Genomic DNA, 22,280 nt, shown 5'->3' with positions numbered 1-22,280 from the left:
CAAGGTCACATTTCAATTAAAATTGGTTTGCCTTTAACTACAAATCTCTCCCGAATCCCACCTCTGGCTGCATACATAGTTTTTGAGAGCCCTGTTTTTTTGTGTAGAGCACTTGGATGTTTTTGTTTTAATAATCAAGCAGTATATAAAATTCTGTCAAGTAAACAAATAAAAAAATATTCATTCTAGTTCCCCATATGAGTAGACTTGCATGAGAGAGCTAATGGGGATGAATGTTCTAGCTTTGTCCTCTGTCGCTGTTGGGAAGGGCAAGTGTTTCTGATCTTTCCCATTTTAATATGCATATGTTTGTGTGCCATTTTCCTTAATGTACACATTTCTGCAAAGCAGTTTCACCCATACATGCCTTTTTATGCACACTCCTCCAACATATGCATTTCTGTATACATTACTTGGCTGGACAACTGTGTTGCAAAATGCAGAGAACTGAATTTCTAAGGTTGGCTATGTTTTGGTTCACATATTGTTTCAGAAAGTATGAATTAGGTTGGTTCACCTTTAATCAAATGTCTCCCTTATCATTAATCCGCGTTCTCATTGCCCTCCATAAGTTGAAGGCAAATGTCTCCACCAGTAAACTGTCCTACTCATGTACGCTCCCCATGCAATTTAGTTTTAACTTGATTGGGGAGCTTATGTGAGCTCTATCCTTCCAACTTAGGGAGCATGACAGCAACAACAGTGGTGGTAAGGAGCTGGGATACATCCCACTCCAGCCCACTGTTTCTCGTTGTGCGAGAGGTTCACAATCCAGTCATATGGGTATGTAGCTTTGTGGGGGATTACAGTCCAAGTTTCCTGCTGTCTGTGGCCTTTGGAACCAACCATCCATAAAGCAACCATTTATCTGAATGTTTTCTGGAAACCAGCAGGTTAAAAAAAGCAACACACCTTCCAAGACTTTGTTGCTCTTATCAGAGTAGGGGAATTACTACTGAAATGAGAAGGCTAAGGAGATGGCTCTGTGTTAGGCAGAAGAAATTGAACAGGTGAGATTTGATGATGGAGACCTCTGCTTAGAGGAAACATGTTGCTGCCAAGGAATTTGCTGCCAAGGAGTGTGGTGGAGTCTCCTTCTTTGGAGGTCTTTAAGCAGAGGCTTGACAACCATATGTCAGGAGTGCTCTGATGGTGTTTCCTGCTTGGCAGGGGGTTGGACTCGATGGCCCTTGTGGTCTCTTCCAACTCTATGATTCTATGATTCTATGTTCATGTGGCTTATTTTTGTATTTCCCACCAAGCTAAAAGCTCAGATATCACACCTGCATTGCAAGTCTTAGTTGTCCTGCTGCAGCACTGGATTAAGTCAGGGCTCCTTTCCTTCTCCCTGAAATCACTGAGTAGAGCTTAGGTTAAACCTAAGCAGGAACTGAGCCTACACAATCTCAGGAGGAAGAAAACATATGGAAGAGCAAGATGGCCACTCCATAACCATTGTAAAAAAAAAAAAGTTCATTAGCACACCTTCTCTTAGGGTTAAGATGTAAAATTCAGGTAACTGATAATATTTGTATTAATCCTACAGGAACACCTGCTACTACTTGGCGATACCCTGCGAAAACTTGAATGGCTGCAAAATGCTGAAATGAACATGTGGGTCCTGCTTCAATGGCAGTAAGTAGTGACTCATTTCTTGCCTAAATTCAAAGGGTGGTTCTTATTATCTTGAAAGCCCTCAATGGACTGAGCCCAGAGTACTTGAAGGAGTATCCTTTGCAGTATGATCCTATGTGCTTCTGAGGTCAACTGATGAGGATTTCATGTGTAGTTTGATTCCTGGCTTTAGCTGAAGCTGATTTTGGGGAGAGTGTAGGAGGAGAGGCTGACTTCTGCTCGTGTGACGGTGGGTTTTGCCCTCTTTAGTGGAAAGGCAGGGATATAAATGGGGGGGGGGGGACTTTACTTAGGCAATATGTAGAAAATTTGGTATTCTCAGAACTTGAAGGACACTTGGCTTATCTACACTTCTCACAAGGTTCGTGCATCAACTCCCTCTGTCTCAAGCAGCATGGGAGCAATCACTAGTTTTAATGGGCTTGATATTAGGCAGCCTTACATCCAGATGTAAGTGGCTCTGAGACTGGATGCTAGCTGAAACATCTAACTTCAGAGCACAGTTGAGACAAAGTAATCAGAACCGCTTACTTCCCTCGTCCACCTATCCTATAACACCTCTCTGAATCCATCGCGCCAAACTGCAAACAGTTGTGACTCCATGGAGATCTCACTTAGGGTAACACTAGGGCTCTGCATTTTCTTCAGAGGACTTGTACAGAAGGATGTACTGGTGATCTCAGTAGGGTATATGAGCTGTTGGGAGGCCAAGGCCTGCTTTGTATAGTATGCAGGCAGCATGGTTGCGCCACACACAAAAGGGCACTTCTGCAGCGTTTGAGGCCATGCGATTCCCATAACATTGCGGCAACTGAGTGGATTTGTGGTCACACAGCTGCAGTTTGAAGCAACAACCACAGTGCTTGCATCCTGTATAAAGGCGGCCCAACAGGCAGGAAAGGAGACAATGCTTTGCAGATTATTATTTCAGTAGAACAGGCCAAGAAGTGGCCTGAAAATGAGCCATACAATATTGGACAACAGAACACCATTCTACTGGGAAATGTACAGAGGGCCAGATTTGTGGCGACCTTTGGGAAACAGAGTCCCCCACAGTACTACTATATGTGCCCCTGTGCTCTCATAACTAGGCCTGTCTTGTCTACCTGTAGCATTTCATTGCTTGGGTCTGTATCCTTCCTCCTCTCCGATGCCTGCTTCACCCAGGTAACCAATGGTGCATTGGTTTACATCATGGCAAATCAGAATGACACACCTTGTTGTATATTTGACACACCATATTCAAGATGGCACACAAGACTTTTGTTTCCAGAGAGGTTCTATAGCAGACCCTCTCATAGGTCAACAGCTTTTATTGTCCATAGGGTTGGGCACCAGAGATTTTTGAAGATGACTATGCTCAGCATAAATTATGGAGAAAACTGCCTCTCCCGCTACTGTGTGACCATACCTGTGTGCATTGCAGCTAGTGACAAACACTTCAGAGTGTATGCCTGTTGCTTAGGAATAGAACATAAGCAACGATGGCTCGTGACCTCTGCCTCCTTCCCTTCTCAGCCCAGTTTCTGTTAAGCAAAGTACAGTGTTTCTTATGGCTCTGATCTGTGGCCTACGAACACAACACACCAATGAAAAGCAGCTCTGCAGTTGCTTTCGGCTGGTGCTGTACACAAAACTTGATTGGTAAAAAGGGACAGGATATCACTTTTCCAGTGCATGCCTCTCTGAAAAAATGCAGAGAGAAAATAAAAGCTCATGAAGGGAAATTCCTGAGGCTGCCCAGTGAAGGCCACTAATGTCAGGAACTATTGTTCAATGCACATATTTAGACTGTTTAGCTCTGTGGGATCCTATTTAATGCAGGGGCTCTACATCTCATTGTGCAGAACTGGAGCAAGACCTTGTAGCATGGGGATGCAAGTATGCAGTGGAATGAGCCAATAGTCCATGGTTTTTACACAGGCTCAGCCACTGCATGTAGCTGTTGGAACAGAGGTCAGGACCAGGCAGGGAGATGGGGTGTACATGTCAATTAGAATTTACATCTGTTCCAAATATTCAAATTCCAACTAAAGTTGGACCTACAAATATTTCTTGGAAAGAGTTTACAGACACTCAGTGTCTAATTATCACTGTACAGTGGCTGTACAATGTGCCCAATTAGTATACAAGAGGAACAAGCACCTGCAGGATGAGATTAGGATGCAGCAAGACTGGCAGCCCAAAAATGTTATTGGGCAGGAGGGATGAAAAGAAAAAGCTTTTGAAAACTGTATCTTTCCAAGAAATCCTGTAAAATAACTAGCCTTTCTGAAGATTTCCCAGGGGTAGCTGAAAGCTGCAGGCTGGCAAGAAGCCAAGCATAGATTGAGCTGTGATCAACTTTTCATGGCATGACAATCAGGCTACAGCTATTCCACATCTCTTGCAACTTGTCTATCTTCGACCATATCCTGGATGTAAAAACGGATGCAAAATGTTGGTGCCTCTTGTTGCAGAGAGAAGCAATTCTGTCCCATTTCTTTTTAAAAAAATATATTTACATGTTGGGAATTTACATACATGAGGATGGATGGAAGAAGTGGGGGGGGGGGGGCTGGCAAACACCTGTCAGCAGAATTGTGCTTATAAACAAATCCACCTCACTCCTTCTACCACTCTGGAGGTTAGCAATCTTATAGGCACTGGAATAGTTCTGTTCTACAGTTACCTGTAAAACAATGTGGTTTTCCAACCGTGGCAGGCATTGTCACACAGTCTAGGAGTTGGGTAACAGTGCTTGCCACTGGAATTTGCCCAATGATCTGGAAGAACCATGCTTAGGTGGACTGGAGTTTTTACTTTCGGTCTTAGAGAATGGACCTTGGCTGGAACCAGCCTCAGTCATGACTGCAGCTGACAGTCCTGGTAAAACTAAACCTCTGTCAAGCACTAAGATCACAACCGAATCCCATTACGCCGGATTGGAAGGTTTGTCGATTTGGCCATATTACGCCAATTTTGTGTGAGATTGTTGTCAGTATGTCTTAGCCTGGCAACCCTAGAGAGTAGCTGCAGGCAAGCCCTTGAAAGGAGCCATAATCTGAATGGCTTTCCTTGACAGAAAGTGGGCATGTCAGGACACCTTACCTGCATCACCTCTCCCTGTTCAGGTTTTGTTTTTTCCTCTTTATGTCAATAACATGTAGATGAATTTCCAAAACAACACAGACAGGACTGTCGGAAGAGTCTGTCTTTTCAGACATAGAGTTAGAGGTTATCTTGGCCATAAGGCCACTGCAGTGTAGGGCACTGAAGCCACCACGGTCCATAGATGGATTATCTACAATGCACAGTGTCTCTGATCAAACAGTCACCTCTGTCTTGCTGGCTGTGCGGTAATGGTGGTGGTGCCCTGGGATATAGTGTAGCTGCTCCACTGTGTTGTGCCGCCGGGAGGCAAAGGCCTGGCGCTTGGCAGACGTTTGGTTCATACTCAAGGTGTTGTACAAGTTATTTGAGGCACTGGGATGGGAGTGCATCTTAGTCATCCGATAGCGATCCAAGACAGGCGTCGAAACAAAGACGTCTGAGTGCGACAAAGCCCGCGACATGGACTGCTCTCCGAAACCCGAGTGCTCTGGAGACAGCAGTGGGTCTTGGGAGTGGAGGCGCTCGGTGGATAGCAGCTGTTCGTCAGAGAGGATCCGCTCGTAAGACATGCTGAACTCCTCTGGCATGATCCTCTCTGGGGACAGCACTCGGTCCTGGGACATGGCCCGCATCACGCGGCGCGGCCGCTCCCTCTGAGTGGTCTGTTTCTGGGAGAGCTGGATGACGTTGAGAGGGAGGGTCCCTCTGGCCGCCAAGTCTGGGAGGTGCCTCTTTCTGGAGTAATACTCCTCAGCTTCCTTGTCAGCTGTGTGGAGGGAGGAGATGGGAAAGATAACGTTAAGGCTTTGCAAAAGGGTCAAGCAAGGGTAGAAGGCATTTTTTTAAAAAAGGTATGTCAATATGGTAAATGTGCAATGCAGGAAGTAATCTAGAGTGCTGCCATCATGCAGAACATCAATGGCTACTCCACTTGTGGAATATACAATTTTGCATATGGAGGATTTTTTTACAAATCGCAGTAAAACCCCTTAGAGTGGAGTGGAGACCAGCACTTCCTCAGCAGCTCTTTCCCACATCTTTATTAATTGCCACTTCTAATAGGGATGAGGAACCTGGCGCCTTCCAGTTGCTGTTGGATCCCCTTGGGGCCAATGACCAGGGAGGTGATTGAGAGATGGCCGGAGGGGCACATGTTCCCCATCCCTGATTTATAATACACTATTACAAAAACTATTTAAACTGCTAGGACAAAAAAACTGCAGAAGACAGTTTATATTCCCTGTGAAGTATTTCATGTGCTCACTGGTGCTTAATTTCAACTGTATTGGTTATAGAATCTGTCCCCTCCCAGGTCACGTTGCAGCACTAAACTATGGAAGAAATGGAAGGAGGGATGTGATGGAATTTGCTACAAGTGGACCAAACATCACACTCGCCCATAATCAACTTGTCTGAGCTCTTTGCAAAGCGGTCTTGCTTGCAGAAACTCTCTGGATTTCCCTGATGCCATTTTTTTCTTTTTTAAATATGACAATATTTGTTCCAATACTATTTAATCATCATGTTTGATCTGCTCACTGGGTGCTGCTGAAATGTGTTTTCACTTTAACTTCTGTTTCATTGATTCACTGTTGTTGTGACTATGTTGGCATTAACCACCATTAACATTCACTGCTTTATTTTTAACCTGTCTCTCACTTTCTGCCCCTGTGACTTAGGCAAACACACACAGAAAGTGCAGTCATTGTCTTTCGTCATAATGTGAATCTATTATATTAATGTGAATCTGATGCATATTTTTATAATAGACAGCTATTTTTTCTGTGATGCTGTTATGCTTATTACTTTTCAATAATAACACATGCAAAAATAGAAACTGCATTTTTTGTTCTCTTTTCTGGGCTAAGTGTGGGTGGGGTTTTTGAGATGTGGTGGAGGAATCATAAACTCACAAGTGCCCCCAAATCTGTTTTGTTCTAGAACTAAGTTTTTTTGTTGGGGGGAAATAAACAGCACCCCCAGTCAGCACCCCAACAAAATGCATTTACCTCCTCCACCGCCACCCATCTTGTATCAGTAAATCTTCAAAATGCATTCATTTTCCAGTTCTGAGAATGACTCTACTCATGATCATTCCTATATATACATTCAGCTAACATGAATTTCTCTGAATCATTCTACAACATCCCTACCCATCAACTTAAGCCACTTCCCCTACAATTCCAGCAGAGTGAAATTCAGCTTCCCTATCCCCCTAATTTCTGAACATATAGCTTGCTTGCTTATGGTAATGTGCACACACCGTCCTTCATAGGTCAGTTCAGGCATCAATTACTGGGACCACATACACGCCATACATTTAAAGCACTATGAATACCACTTTAAAGAGTTTTTGCTTTCCCAGAATTCTGGGAATTGTAGTCAGTTAAGGGTGCTGATCAGTCCCTTCCCAGAGCTATAATTTCCAGAGCGGTTTAACACTCAACAGGGAACTGTAGTTCTTTTAGGGGACCCTTAGACTACAGCTCCTATGAGTCTTTAGAGGAACCCATGATTGTTTAAAGTGGTGGCTTTAAATGCGTGGTGTGAATGGGGTATGGGTCCTCCCTTCCGTCTCCCTGGCCATCAGATCCAACAGTCATTCTGAAGCAGAACCCAGCTAAAAGTTCATCCGAGGGTGGTTTACAAAGAAAAACACAAAAACACGTAACATGGTAACAAACGGAAACAACAACCCCTGCTAAAGACAACAACTTCTTCAAAAACACATAGACATACATACATAATTTAGATTTCTGTTTTAACCTAGTCCAGTTATAGCTCACACTTGCAGCACCTCACTCTGTATCGCCCTTTACAAGGTTTCACTTACTTTGGAAAGCACAGTTAGTCCAAGGGGATCTTGCAGTGACCATCAGACTGCTAGAGTTAAAGGGATGAGCAGAAGCCTCCTGTGATGTATGTCTTGCAGGGGCTGTACCAATCAGACCACAGGTGGGATGTCAACATAAAGTAATGCAAAATTGTCACGTCGGAGGAAAGGCTTGCCTAGAATAATCTCCTGGACATGCTAGTTATACAGCAAGTATTTTATGCATGGAATAAAACATTTAATCCCCTACCTGCAGTCTGAAATGGTATAGACCAGTAATGGATATATCCAGTGGGACTTCTACTTGTCTGTTTTTGCTATTAAAGCTTAAAGTGTTTTCTGCTGAGCAGTATACACAACAAAGAGTTACAATGCTGTGCTCCAAAAACATATGGATCAAGAAGAGTACTGTACTGGCTGGAAAAGCAACAGTGGGAGGAGGCACCTATTCTGAAGCCTTCGCATTGGATAAATGATTGAATACCCAAGAGAGCATAAACAGTGTTATCAGTGATAAGGTCAAAGCATTAATCAACAACAGACTAAGATGCTGTGAGGGATACTTGGTGGCCTCAGTGAGAAACAGGGCTGAGCTGAAATGTAAGCCCCAACTTTGCAGTCTCATTTACAGGCTGTATAGCTGAACTTGCTATACTGATATTTGGGGTGGATGGAAAGAGTGGACTAAAAAAATGGGCAAAGTTCATTCATTGTGCCAGGAAAAGGGAGACAGAAATGCACCCTCGTGTTTCCAAACAATGTGGGGATTGCATGCTGTGCTACAGCTTCCCAGCCCATAGCTGGCCCCATACATTGCCTGGGCAATTGGGCAAACGTCACAACTTCCTGTGCAGTAACTTGCAAGACACAGCTGAAAAATATGGAGAGCTGCAACTATGGTGCACCTGTGGCCCTCAGGACCTAGAGGGCCACATATCCCCCCCCCCCATCCGTGGCCTATGCAACATGGGAGACTCTTCGGACACTGAGCCAATTCATAGTGCTAGAAGCTAGGACAGTCTGCCTCTGTCATCCAGGCAACTGGGTGATAGAAGCACACCCCCTCCACCTTCCTAGTGACTCTGAGCGCAGTGTAAGAAGATAGGCTGAGTTACTCCACTCAACTGCCTTGGCAATTAAACTCTTCTCCCTATAGCTGCTCTTGGTGTGCTGCAGCCTCACTTCCACTGAGAAGTTTGTGAATTGTCACAGAAGAAAAAAAGAAAATGAAGGATACATTGTGAGGGCTCGGGCAGTAGGGTATACCACACTTCATACCCTGCCCCCCATATCTGCCCAAAATTATTTAAGTGGCAATACTTTGGCTTAGGCCTCATGCCAATCTAATGCCCCTAATGCAGTGAGACAAATCAATTGCTACTGTTTGGACCAGGGTATTTAGTTCACAATTTTGGATGCAGCGTCCTGCCCCAGAGTACACAGGAAGAGCTAAAAATAGCAGGGATCTATTCGGGGAAGGGGCGTGTCAAGGGCTAAACTGCACTGTTCTTATTCTTGAATTAAAAAAAAAGGAATGGAAAGCTGGGTGGGCTTTAACAGGGAGGGACACTAAACATATGCTTGGTCAATACGAAACAGCCTAGAAAAGAGGCTGCTGGGGTGATATCTGTGCAGATTATCCTCGACCCTGGTGTGAAAGAGCAAGCTCACTTCAGAAGGAAAGGACAATCAAATAATGATCACCTGGCCAAAGATTCTCACAGCAAGAGGGGAGGACTTGGGGGGGGGTGGCTTTCAGCCTAACCATGCACAGTGAGTATCAAGAGAATGTAATGAGCAGACACCTACTTAATCTCTTCAGAGAAGAATATTTACTTGGGTTAGTCTTGATTGCAGACTCGTAGGATGGTGGGAGGTGGGAGAGGTTCTGGAAAGACCTGGAGAAGGACAGATCATAGGGCTCAGTGGCAGAGGTGAGGATGCTGTTCATCCGTGGCTTTTCTGCAACACAGGGAGAAAGAAGACTTCCATCGAAACAGAGCCATAAGAACAACGAAAGAGCGCTCGGCGTGCAGTAAGTTTGGGCACACCCATCACATCACCCAGTCTTGCACTGAGAAGTAATTCAAACTGACACCAGCCAAGCTGCAAACAAGGAACCCAGGGCTTTGCTTCTTCAGTGTCCATTGCAATTATTAATGAAGGCAGAGTGTGCTGATACAGAATGCTTGCTCCTTCACCCAACTGATGCTAAGAAGACAGGCATCTCGTTATGTAACTGTAAATGTAGGTGAACAAGCCACGGGCTGCTCATTTCTCTATTCCGTTGGCTCCATTGCAAACACAGACATGAACAAACGCATTTGTCTGCTGAGTCCAACTCATGGGCCAGCTGCTTTTCTGCTTTCTTCTTGCCTGGGCCTTGATCTTGCCCAACGCTTTTCGGCCTGTGGGTACATTTGCAAACCGAAAAAACGACACATGTGCCAAGCACACACTACAACCCGTTCTACTGACCACAACAGAATGCTCCTTTCAAGCCTAATTTCAGTGGGGTGGAGGAAAAAGGTTTTGCTGGCATCTGTACACTTCTGGGCACCAGTTTCACAACCCCTGCTCTCTAATCTACGGAAAATGCACTTAGTGCAGCTCAGCCCCATGTTTCTTTAACTGCTTGACTGGAGCAGAGAGAAATCCCATCTTCCTCCATCAACACCCATGCTCCTAGGCTCCTTTCCAATGATCACCTCCATCTCATCTTGGAGCCTGTGCCACTGGAAACATAAAGGCAAACCAAACAGATTGCAGAAAATTTTAAAATTCACACTACAGCAATAAACACTCAAGGTAGAGCAATAATTCGCAACTGAAGCTTTTTATTCCAATTCTTTTATATACTCTAGCACAGTGTTCCCCAACCTTGGGTCTCCAGCTGTTTTTGGACTACAACTCCCATCTTCCCTCGCTAGCAAGACCAGTGGTCAAGGATGATGGGAATTGTAGTCCGAAAACAGCTGGAGACCCAAGGTTAGGGAACACATACTCTAGCAAACTGGCAGACCAGTTTGAAGGGCATATTGAAGGTCCTCCTTCCAGTTGCCAATCACCCTCTTGTGGAGATTGCTGGTTCTACCCCTACCCCAAAAAAGCCTTTACCCTTCACTTTCCCTCTCCCAACTCCTAGCCTCACTGTATCCCCACTTCGGGGAACTGGAACCAGGGATACCTGCCTTCCCTCATTTTTAATGCTTGGTTAGACAAATGGCCCTTCATTATTCATTTTTGAAAATTCATTATTAAAATATTATTGCTCTTAATTACAGGGATAATGACCATGATTATATCCAAAGGGAGCCCTTAGGTGCTTTCAATATAAACGTGGTGTAATTTTTCTATTAATGTGCCCTGTAATTTGTCATCTCACCATCAGAGTTATTTTTAAATACGAATGACTACAGCTCTGCTTGGGTTGTTGGAGAAAAACCATGGCCACACATCAACACAGAGTGCAGTCATGGCCATATGTTTTGGAGAATGGCCTTTGCCTGCAGACGCAGCATCTGGTGGGATTAGGGGATGACCCCACACTTCTGAGAAAGCTACCCATAGTATTTTGCAGCCTTCTCCAAACTGGTGCCCTCCAAGTATTTTGAACCACAAATTCCACCATCCTTTACCATTGCCAGTGGTGACTGAGGCTGCTGATGGGAGTTGTAGTTCCTTATCTGGAGAGCATCAGATTGGGTCTTTTGCATCAACCATGTCTCCTCTTCTGTGCCTACAGGATGAGCGCCTCCCAGGTGTGGCAGCAGATCACATGTTTGAAGGTTCCAAGTTCTAGCCTCAGCATCTTGTGTGTCTGAAGCCATGCCAAGATTCCAATATATACAAAGAGAACACCTGCTTAGCAATGGTTGCTTTGTACCAGCAATTTCTGGGGCAGCCATAGCTCAGTGGCAGAGCACATGCTTTGCATGCGGAATGTCCAAGTTTCTACCTCTAGTACCTCCAAGTCCACTGAGAAAGACCTCTCTCTCAGACCTAGCCAAGAATAGATACCATACTGGGCTAGGTGAGTCAATTGCCTGGCTCCGTATAAGGCTACTGCAACTGAGAATCACTGAATCCAGAGAGATCAAAATGAACTGTGAGGCAGTTGGAGTCATGCTGTGACTAAATTCACCACCACACGGCTGTCTATCATATGGTTGGATAGGAAAAAAACTACAGTGGCTTGTGCTGATGTAACTGAAGAGTGCCTGTTGACTTAAGAACTACCGTCCCATATCTTTACTCAACGTGGATTACAAAATTTTTGCTGAAATTATGGCTAAAAGATTAAAAAAGGTATTGGTAGAAGAAATTCATAAAGATCAAGCGGGCTTTCTCCTGGGGAGACATTTGTCAGATAACACAAGGAATATAATTAATATTTTAGAAAAATTACAAGTGAATATTAACACTAAAGCAATTTTGATATTTGTGGACACGGAGAAAGCCTTTGATAATATTTGGAGTTTCATGAAGAAAAATCTACAGGGAATGGGGGTAGGCCAAGGTTTTGAAAATGGTATAGGTGCAATTTATTCAGAACAAAAAGCTAAGTTAATTGTGAATAATGTAGTTACAGAAGAGTTTAAGATTGAGAAAGGAACACGACAGGGCTGCCCAATCTCTCCATTGCTTTTTATATCGGTCCTGGAGGTTTTGCTTAATATGATTAGAAAGGACCAATTGGTTAAAGGTATACAACTCGGAGCCAAACAGTATAAATTGAAAGCTTTTGCTGATGATTTAGTTTTGACATTACAGGAGCCAGAATCCAGTACTAAAAGAGTATTGCAATTAATTCAAGAATTTGGTCAGGTTGCGGGATTTAAGTTGAACAAGCTGAAAACTAAGGTGTTAGAGAAAAATTTAACAGAGATTGAGAAAGAGAGGTTTCAGAAGGAGACAGGATTAACATTGGTAAAGAAAGTGAAATACCTGGGGGTCAATATGACTGCTAAGAATGTGAATTTATTTAAAGATAATTATGAAAAATGTTGGATGGAAGTGAAAAAGGATCTAGAAATATGGTCAAAATTGAAGTTATCATTGCTGGGCCGAATTGCCGCGATAAAGATGAATGTATTGCCTAGGATGCTGTTTTTGTTTCAAACATTGCAAATTTTGGACAAGATAGACGGTTTCAAGAAATGGCAGAGAGATATTTCTAGATTTGTCTGGCAGGGCAAGAAACGTCGAATAAAATTTAAGATTTTAACTGATGCTAAAGAAAGAGGTGGATTTGCTCTGCCAGATCTTAAACTTTATTATGAATGATCTGCATTTTGTTGGCTGAAAGAATGGCTGCTTCTTGAAAACACGGACATTTTGGATTTAGAAGGTTTTAATAATGTCTTTAGATGGCATGCATACTTGTGGTATGACAAGGTCAAAGCACATAAAGCGTTTAAAAACCATATTGTCAGGAAAGCACTGTTTAAGGTCTGGATGAGATATAAGGACTTGTTTGAAAGTAAAATGCCAAGGTGGCTGTCACCAATGGAGGCTAAGGCTCTGCAAAAACTCAATATGGAGGCAAATTGGCTGAAATATTGTGAAATTTTGGAACAAGAAGGAGATAGATTAAAACTGCAGAGCTTTGACAAACTAAAGAATAAAGTACGAGATTGGCTTCATTATTATCAAATAAGGCAGGTTTATAACTTGGACAAGAAAATTGGTTTTCAGGTGGAAAAATCAAAATTGGAAACAGAATTGTTAGATCCTAAAACTAAGAATTTGTCAAGAATGTATAACTTGCTGTTGAAATGGAATACACAGGATGAAATGGTTAAATCTGTTATGATTAAATGGGCACAAGATGTTGGACATAACATTATGATGGCTGACTGGGAAAAGTTATGGACCACAGGTATGAAGTTTACGGCATGTAATGCCTTAAGAGAGAATATAATGAAAATGATTTACAGGTGGTACTTGACACCAGTCAAGCTTGCAAAAATTTATCATTTGCCCGATAATAAATGTTGGAAATGTAAAGAGATTGAAGGTACATTCTTTCACCTTTGGTGGACATGCCCAAAGATTAAGACCTTCTGGGAGATGATCTATAATGAAATGAAAAAGGTATTTAAATATACCTTCCAGAAGAAACCAGAGGCCTTTCTCTTGGGCATGGTCGGCCAATTGGTGCGAAAGGAGGATAGAACTTTTTTTATGTACGCCACAACAGCAGCAAGAATACTCATTGCAAAGTATTGGAAAACACAAGATCTACCCACCCGGGAAGAATGGCAGATGAAGGTGATGGAATACATGGAACTGGCTGAGATGACTGGCAGAATCCGGGACCAAGGAGAAGAGTCGGTGGAAGAAGATTGGAAAAAATTTAAAGTTTATCTTCGAAAATATTGTAAAATTAAGGATTGTTAGAAAGATGTTGGAAAAAGAAAATTATGTGGTTTTGGCAGAAATGACATAAAGGTTTAAGTAAAAATGAATTGGTGAAAGAGAGAACCTAAAATTATAGTATATTAAGACAAATTATTAAGATAAAAACAAGGTTGGAAGGATTTGCTGAAATAACAATTTGAATTAGAATACAAAAATGGGAGGTGTGAGGAGGTCAAGGAAATAAGTAAAGGAAAGAAAGCTTTGTAAAGGTTCGATTTTTTTTTAATTGATTGTATTTTTTCTGTCTTTTTTATTTTTCTTTTTTCTCTTTTTTCTTTTTGTAACCTTTAAAATTTGAATAAATATTTTTTTTAAAAAAAAAAAACCAGTGCCTGTTGAGTTACATTGCCACACATCCTGCCCTGAGTCTCCTCTGTCTCACAGGATTTAGACAGGGGCTACTGAGTTGCTGATCAAAAGCACAAGCTGTCAACAGGAGGACCTGAGACTGAGGTTTTGGTGGTTGGATTCCAGCTGCAAAAGGTTCGCTCACTGCAAACACACATCCAATACAGTATAGAAAGAACAAGAGAAAAAGACAAAATGTTCCTGCAATCCTTTCAAGACCTTAACAGTGCTTATCCCCACAAGATTTCAACACAGAATTGCTGGGTCAGCTGCTTCATATTGAGGCATGTGTGTGTGTGTGTAGGGGGGGGGTCTTAATCCAGACAACTAACAGAACATCTGCCCCCCTCCATCACTGCACAGGGTAGTACAAATCTAGAGCCGATCATCTCACATCTTATAGAAGCAGAGAGTGCAGGGAGAAAGAAAACCTATCTATCACATTGATTTATATCCCACTCTTTCCCCAATGAACTCGCAGCAGTGTACATATTCTTCCCTCAGTGATCAGGTAGTGACTGGGTCAAGGGCACCCAGCCAGGCAGTAGTGACTGGGTCAAGGGCACCCAGCCAGGCTCATGGCTAAAGTGTGGATTTAAACATGGGTCTCTCCATAATGATATTAGAAGTGCCCCTCTGGAGTCTGCTAAAGACCCATCTAATTCACAATCTTGGTTCCCACAATAGCCAACCAGATACCCATGGGAAGCCTGCAATCAAGAAACGAGCACAATAGCACTCTCATCTTCCAGATCCCCAGCATCTAGGATTCAGAGACATACTGTCTCTCATAATGGGTGTAGCACAGCCATCGTGACTCATAGCCATTTGGGTCCCCCCCCCCCGAGTTTAGACCAACACTTTAACCATTGCACCACAATGACCTTGTGATCTTGAGTCAGGCAACCTTTGATGCAAGGGTGCCAGCACAACACAGAACTGGGGAGGAGCTCCATAGGCCCTGCCACCTAATCTGGGCAGGCTGCAGAGTTTGTTTGGTATTGAAATCACATCCCTTTGCTGCAAATCAGATCAAATGACTAAAGCCGGAGTTTAAAATTGTCTTTCATCAGCCCAAGCTAGAGGAGAAAGGCCTGTCAAATTATAACATTTCTATATCACACCCAGGTGCTCAGGTATTAAAATAGGCAGAGATAAGAACATTAAAAATAGCAGCAGCAACTACTGTGAGCAAATCCCCAGATGACGGGGAAACCAAAAAAAAAGGACATGGAGGGCGACTTCAGGCTGGTACCAATTGCAGCACCGCTTCTGGAAGCCCTGTCTGACTGTGGGCTTCTGAGGGATAATTCATACAACCAAATTGGCACAACAAGAGAGTAGTTGAGCTTCCCTTGGAAATTGGTGGGCCACTCTTACAATCCGATTAAGCAATTCTCTGACTGCTTTATTACACATGCAGCTCATGAATCTAACCCATGTTTGTTGTTGCCAAGAGTGGGTGGATGGATGCTACAACCACCGTGGGGTGTGTGTGATTGGAGTATTCAGCAAAGACATCGCTTACTTCCTTCGCCACATGCTCAGCTCAGCCTGGATCCAGTGACTTCTGGACCCATATTTCTCCGCTTGCCAAGTGAAAATGGGAACTGGCCCTCAACTAACAGCTGACAGTACATTTTCAAATATTTTCAGCAAGACGTACAAACTTATTCTTGCAGACACTGCTCAGACATGTTTGCAAATAGAATTGGCATAAATGTATACCCTGGGGATGTGGCGTGGGCAGAGTTCCTATCCTGAATCCTAATGCTAAAACGCAGAATCTGAAGTTAGGCAAGGATACCAGGCACACTGCAGATTTTTCAGTCTTGACTCATTCCATCAAGGGTTAAGGATGATACTTGTCATTTATGCAGCCTCAACTCTCTTGTTTTTTTAAATCTAGCAAATTTGAAGAAACTGCCCGCAGGCACTACCTGCTGCTAACATATGGAGCATTTCTTTGGGTTTGATGCGTGATATCAATTCAATTGTATCATTACCCTGTATAAATCCCAGTGGCTGATCTCAGATAAGAACCTACTAATGAAGTGCCTTGGACAAAGGGAGCATGTGAGAGGCTCAGAGATGCATGCAGGCAGCCAAACATACATTTCAAATTAAAGCCACTTCCTTGCGATCCAACATCAAGAGATTTCCGGTCCTGTTTAAAAATTTGTCATGGAAACCCATGTGTATGTGTTTCAGAATTTCATGGCTTGGTCATGAGTATGTCACCTGTCTATTGGCAGCAGGTTTTTACACACACACACACACACACACACACACACACACACGAATAGCTTTAGCACTCCTGAGCAATGTCAGAGTGGAACTGGTTTTGCTTGCCGGATCTCCTGGCTCATCTCTGCAGCACGTTCCATTAGTAACAGTGCGCCAGACTACTTGCTCTGAGAGTCCCTGCCTGCCACATCATACGGTCCAGTAACCAATCCTCTCCTGCTCCTCCTTCCTGCCCAACTACATTCTGCAGGCACAAACAGAAAAATTGAGTTTAATACAACTGAGCACATCAAGGCCACCCAGAATGTTGTACAGTACAAGAAACACAGCAAGTACCCAACTTGTGGTGACCAGGTCTTCCTGCCCTCTTGGCTCTCTGGAAGGGAGAAAGGGTCAGAGAAATGTACATGTGCCCAGAAGAAATCACAGAGCAGCCCCATTTCCCTGCTCAGTACATTTTGCTGCCTGAAGTGGATAAAAAAATGGTGGCTTCCGGTGAATGCAGCAGAGCACAAACATACCTCTGCCCCACTAGGTCCAAGTCTTTCAAAGGTCTTGCTTCAGACTCCTTTCCTGACTTCTTCTATTTTCAACTCCTCCTGTCCTGGTGCTACTTAAAGCACATAGGTTCAGCCTACTGCATGGCTGGCCCAGCCTCGATATAGCAAATGTTTTCTCCCCATGATCAATTTTCTCTTTTGAATACTTCAGCCTGCATCTAATAGACTGGCTCCACGATTAGGCAACACCTTCTACTTACCAGGCAGCAGGAACCATTGATTCAAAATTACACTGTAAACAGAGACTTCATCAGCATGGGCACATTGTCTCTGCTCCAGTGCACCGGAAAGGAATTACAGTCACATCTCACAAAGATAAGTGATCTGCAATGGGATTATTGATAATTCGAAACAGTAGTTCCTTTCAAGCTTATATGTCAATGTTGTCATTTAAAAGCACAGCAGAGACAGCAAGAGGAGAGAGGAATTCGGCTAGAGGCTTCTAAATCAAAATATGAAACCAGAAGAGCTGCAATTGATGGGGACATCCCTTAGATCTGAAAAGAAAAAGGGGCAAGCCGCAAGATGCATGGCCACCATTTGATGAGTGTAGTATCAAGGGATGATCTGCATGCGCAGATGAGCTATCACAGAGGGTTAGGAGCTGTATGCAGAAGGCCCCACGTTCAAATCTTTCTACATTCAGTTCAGATCACTACCAGCGCCAGTATAAGACATGGTGCTGCATGTGGGTGATGGACCATCCTCCTCCTCCTCCTTTCTCCAGCATACGGTTGCAGCAATGCAGCAGTGGCACAGTCACGCTCCAGACAGCTGTGCCAACAATGCCTTGCAAATTGGTTGGTTGGGTAGAAGCAGCAGTGGCTGTACCAATGGGCTAGTGACAACAATAGCTAGATGGCCAGTCACAGCAAATAGATAGGGAAGCAAGATCAACTACTCCAGAATAAACAGAATGTTCATTATCATCTCCTATACAGTGCTTTATGGTGGTGTCAGCACACACATTCCCCTGTGCACCATCAAGCGCTAAGTGATTAAGTAATTTGCGTGCAAGTGTGTACCTTTGCAAACCTTGAGGAGAGTGGCTGAAATATACAAGCATATTCCAGGTTTGGGGCCAAAGCTCTCGCCAAAGAGGTTTGAGGTCCATCTTAAGCCAGTGTTCATCCCGAGCTTTTGGTCACAAAACTTTGGCATCGGTTTGGAGGGCATCCAAAATTTCAGGGTTATGCGTTAATGAAGTTGGGCTGTGGAAGCAAACACTTGTTACTGCTAAAGTGCTGGTGATTGTGACAAATAAGTTCACCATCAGAGCTCATCGTGCGATTTGCAACGTGTGTAGAGCTCTGTGGGACGCAGGGCATACCTGGCTGAATGCAGAGATTTTGCATTTCAAGAGTGAGCAAGGCAATTAATTGCCTCCTTAGCGTGAAGCATGTGAAATTAAGCACCCCACATTTATCTAACAGGCACGCATGAAATCAGAACAGCTTCTCGCCATCTGTTTTGCCATGTAGTCAATCAGAAGCATGGATGGATGGGAGCTGCAAATGAGAGGTTACCTTGAAGTCTATTTCCAATATTTAGCAGCATCAGAGAAGAAACTGAAATGGCTTGGGAAGCTACCATATGCATAATGTAGCTGAGAGTCAAGGTCAGTGCCTTGATAGGTTTTTGTGTTGGAAGAGACAGTACATGCATTCTATTATAAAGCTGCTGGGTAAACAGCGAACTTTCTTCTCACTTGAAGATGTGTTCAAATGCCTGTTTTTCAGGATAAGCCACATTCGTTCTTGCTGCCTTTAATTTATGTTCCTTCTATCCCTCACATTCAAACAGCACACTTGCAAGAGGTTTCCCTCACTTATCTTAAAACACACACACACACGCAAATGAAAATTGCTGATGTAATTCTAATTACACAGCACCACCAGCGTTGTTTGATAATGTAAGAAAAACCTACAGGTACAGAAGAGATTAATATGAATAATTTATATAGCACTTATTTTTTATTGCTAAATTCATTTAAAATAATTATTGAACTTTCCTTTTCAGTACAGTACTTTCAGTACAGTACTAAAACAGATAATACCATTTGAAAAACAAATTAAAATAAGCCATGGCCTTTAGTGGTTGAGCATGACTGTAGGAAATTGTACTGTGACCTGACTCTGAAATATCACGTCGGGTTATTATTGTTGTATGCTTTATGCTGGACTTTAATAGCGCTTTGAAGGAAATGGATATTATAAATGGTTTCCATATTACATTTCAATTGCGTATTGGTTGCTAAATAGTTTGCAAATTGCTTTAGGAGGCATTTATTTGCATGAAGAGCCATGTGTAAGTCCACAAAAGAAACAGGCATGCCTTAATCAACCCAGTCAAAACGTTGAGATGGAGTCCTTAATGCAAGTCTTTACATTACAATACCAAGCTCACTATTTACAGTCTTTATTTCGTGGGATACGAAGATTACTTTGGATCAGGGCATCCACTAACAGTTCTATTATCCCTCCTTTATACCTTCCCCATGTTTATTTTAGTTCCTTCTTTCAAGGCATTCAGAGCAGTATTTTAACTTCACAACAACCCTGTGAGGTAGTTCTGGCTGAGATACTGAATTGCACAAATCTGCTTAGGGAGCTTTGTAGCCCAAACAAGAATTTCTTTCTCATAGAGAAAAGCTTGTTCTCCTTGTATTCTGTATTCTTAGACCCTGGCATAATTCACATCAGCCCTAAGAGGATTCCCATTAAGAGACACAGTGGGGAGGAATACAATGAACCACTATTCTGCATTCATGTAATTGGGCGCAACACCCAATGCAGAGGACTTGGAGACAGATGCCATAGCTAGCCTTTCAGAGCTATAGCCTGGAGGAGTCACATTTTCCTCTTGGCATAACCTTTTTCTCTTTTAAAGCTTGCGCTAACAGGAGGATCAGAAGAGTGTGATGCTGAACTCCTCCTCATGTTCACACAACAGGAGAGGGGCAGCACACAAGGCCTCACATCATTACTGCAAAAGCGTTTGCAGGTGGCGTACCAGGCTAGGGATTACAATCCCTCTGGAAATTCAGCTCTAAAGCTCTAGTAGGAATTGAAATGAACCAAGTTCAATTTGCTACAGTGAAGATTAGCCGGTGTCCTCTGCAACACAATTCTAAGCACTCTCTGTCCTTTCATATTGGCTCTATGTTTTATGCAGCAAAACCAGCTGCTGAATGCACACTGATGTTGCCTGCAGCAAACACTTAAACAACAAATGTGCATCTTAGTTTGAGCACGTACCCATTCACACATGTCTGGGACCCCTGACTGGGCTAGGATTCCCAGGTGCATGCACGTTTCTAGGCTGCTTTCTGTGGTATTTAGCTCTCAGTTGCACAGAAAGTACAGAAAAGGAAGACACACAGTAATGCAAACTCAGAAGGGCAATGCACTTCAGGAGTCAACACCTTCATCCATCAGCTGGTTCAAGCAGAGGTTTCCCTTTGCAACAACTGACCAGGGCAATAGCCCATTGTTTCTACAGTTCAAACTATAGCCTTGCAGAATGGAGAAAAAGGACCTGCCCCTGTATTTCTGGCCATGTGCATGTTGGGAGAAGTGTTGCATCGCCCAGTGGTCTGCACTGCACTGCACCTGTCAAGCCCAGGAACTTGGGCTAAGGGTTATGACAGGCATAGGCAAACTCGGCCCTTCAGATGTTTTGGGACTACAACTCCTATCATCCCTAGCTAACAGGACCAGTGGTCAGGGATGATTGGCGTTGTAGTCACAAAACATCTGCAGGACTGAGTTTGCCTATGCCTGCCTGTGCTATGGGAAAGCTGCGGCCTTCCAGCTGTTGTTGGACTTCAACTTCCATCAGCATAGCCAAAAATGAGGGTTGCTGGGATTTGTAGTCCAGCAGCATGTGGAAGGCCACACCTTCCCCATCCCTAGGTTAGATGAAAGGGACTCATGATGGAACAGCTAGTTGGTGAGCAGATTCCCTTGGAGGTCGAACAGACTCCCAGAACAGATTAAGTTTGACAACCAAGGTACCACTGTATATGAAAAAGTGGTTAGTGATAAGATCCAGTTCAGACAGTTTCAAGATGTTGGGGAAGTTTTCCCCAATACACGCCACCCCAATCTATGCTGAGCAGTGCACAAAACTTCAAAAATTCCAGGCGCTCACCCAGGAGTTGGAAAATTAGGCACAATGGAGGCTATACTGTCATTATGACACATGGCTTTATAAGCACTCTCTGTCCTTTCAGAATGGCTCTATGTTTTATGCTGGAGCCTACAATGGAGGAAGTTCACAGCACAGCACCCCCCAAAACGTGCTGCTTACTCCATAGTAACAGCATCAACATCCTTTCTCCGCAGCCTCTCGTGCTCTGCAGGGCACATCTCAGCTCAACTGCTCCTCTCTGCTTCCTGGTTACATAACTCCCCACACCTTCCTTTATTACACTCAGCCCAACAAGACATCAATGAGAACCCACTGACAGCACACAAATCAATGTGGATAACTTGACCCAACAACCCCTCCCCCTCACACATGCAAACAAAACTCACTGCAGCCAACTGAAGGCAACTAACCATGCCCTGGGCCCCCAATCTCTCTCACCGCCAAGGAAAACTAATAAATGAATAGAAAGAGAACCTACCCACGTGACACTGACACAAAAACCTTGCACAGGTATTATGTAAGAGAATGAAAGTTTACTAATCCCCCCCTCTTTCCCACACTCTCCCTCCCCACCTCTCTTCTCCCCCAACCTTCTACTGACTACAACATTAAAGTCTCACATCAAATATAACTGATCTGTAGAAAGGACTTTACGATCTATAAACAGAGATGATGTATGTACTTTTGTAACCTAAGAATATTTAATAAAGCCTCCTTTTAAAAAACCCTAAGCCCCTTTATCTACAGAGGAAGGGAGGATTCAATTTTTAAAATTTTTTTATTTGCATTCTAACACCTATTTCCTTTGATGCTTTGAACTCATATTGGTTAATCCTCCCAGGTGGTCACCTCACAAAGAAGTTTGCCTGACTCCATCAACACTCGTTGATTTGGCTAGGATTACAAAGTCCAATACACAACCAAGGAAGTGTGTCTATTTAATTAGCTTTTATATGTGCTAATAACAGAGGCTTATCAGTGGGTCTATC

The 22,280-nt window shown here is 43.4% G+C and overlaps 1 protein-coding gene across 8 annotated transcripts in view; it reads right to left on the bottom strand.

Moving 5' to 3' along the window:
* Positions 1-4,940: 4,940 nt before the first annotated feature.
* SHISA6 (shisa family member 6) overlaps positions 4,941-22,280 on the bottom strand; it is a gene marked incomplete at its 3' end in the record, with an annotated part of 291,216 nt that continues 273,876 nt past the window's right edge. For 3 of the 8 annotated variants that reach the window (XM_079966069.1, XM_079966072.1, XM_079966070.1), the window contains 3 exons: positions 9,371-9,523; positions 7,562-7,663; positions 4,941-5,494 (listed from right to left, as the gene is read on the bottom strand). In XM_079966069.1, coding sequence (XP_079822195.1) covers positions 4,941-5,494; positions 7,562-7,663; positions 9,371-9,523 — 809 coding nt within the window. The remainder of the gene's footprint in view (positions 5,495-7,561; positions 7,664-9,370; positions 9,524-22,280) is intronic. The other 5 variants (XM_079966073.1, XM_079966075.1, XM_079966071.1 and 2 more) reach the window with 4 other exon arrangements.

The sequence above is a fragment of the Podarcis cretensis genome, assembly GCF_951804945.1.
Source record: "Podarcis cretensis genome assembly, chromosome: 2".
NCBI classification, from domain to species: domain Eukaryota; kingdom Metazoa; phylum Chordata; class Lepidosauria; order Squamata; family Lacertidae; genus Podarcis; species Podarcis cretensis.
Note: the sequence above shows the minus strand (reverse complement) of the source record. Positions and strands in the feature narration are given on the sequence as shown.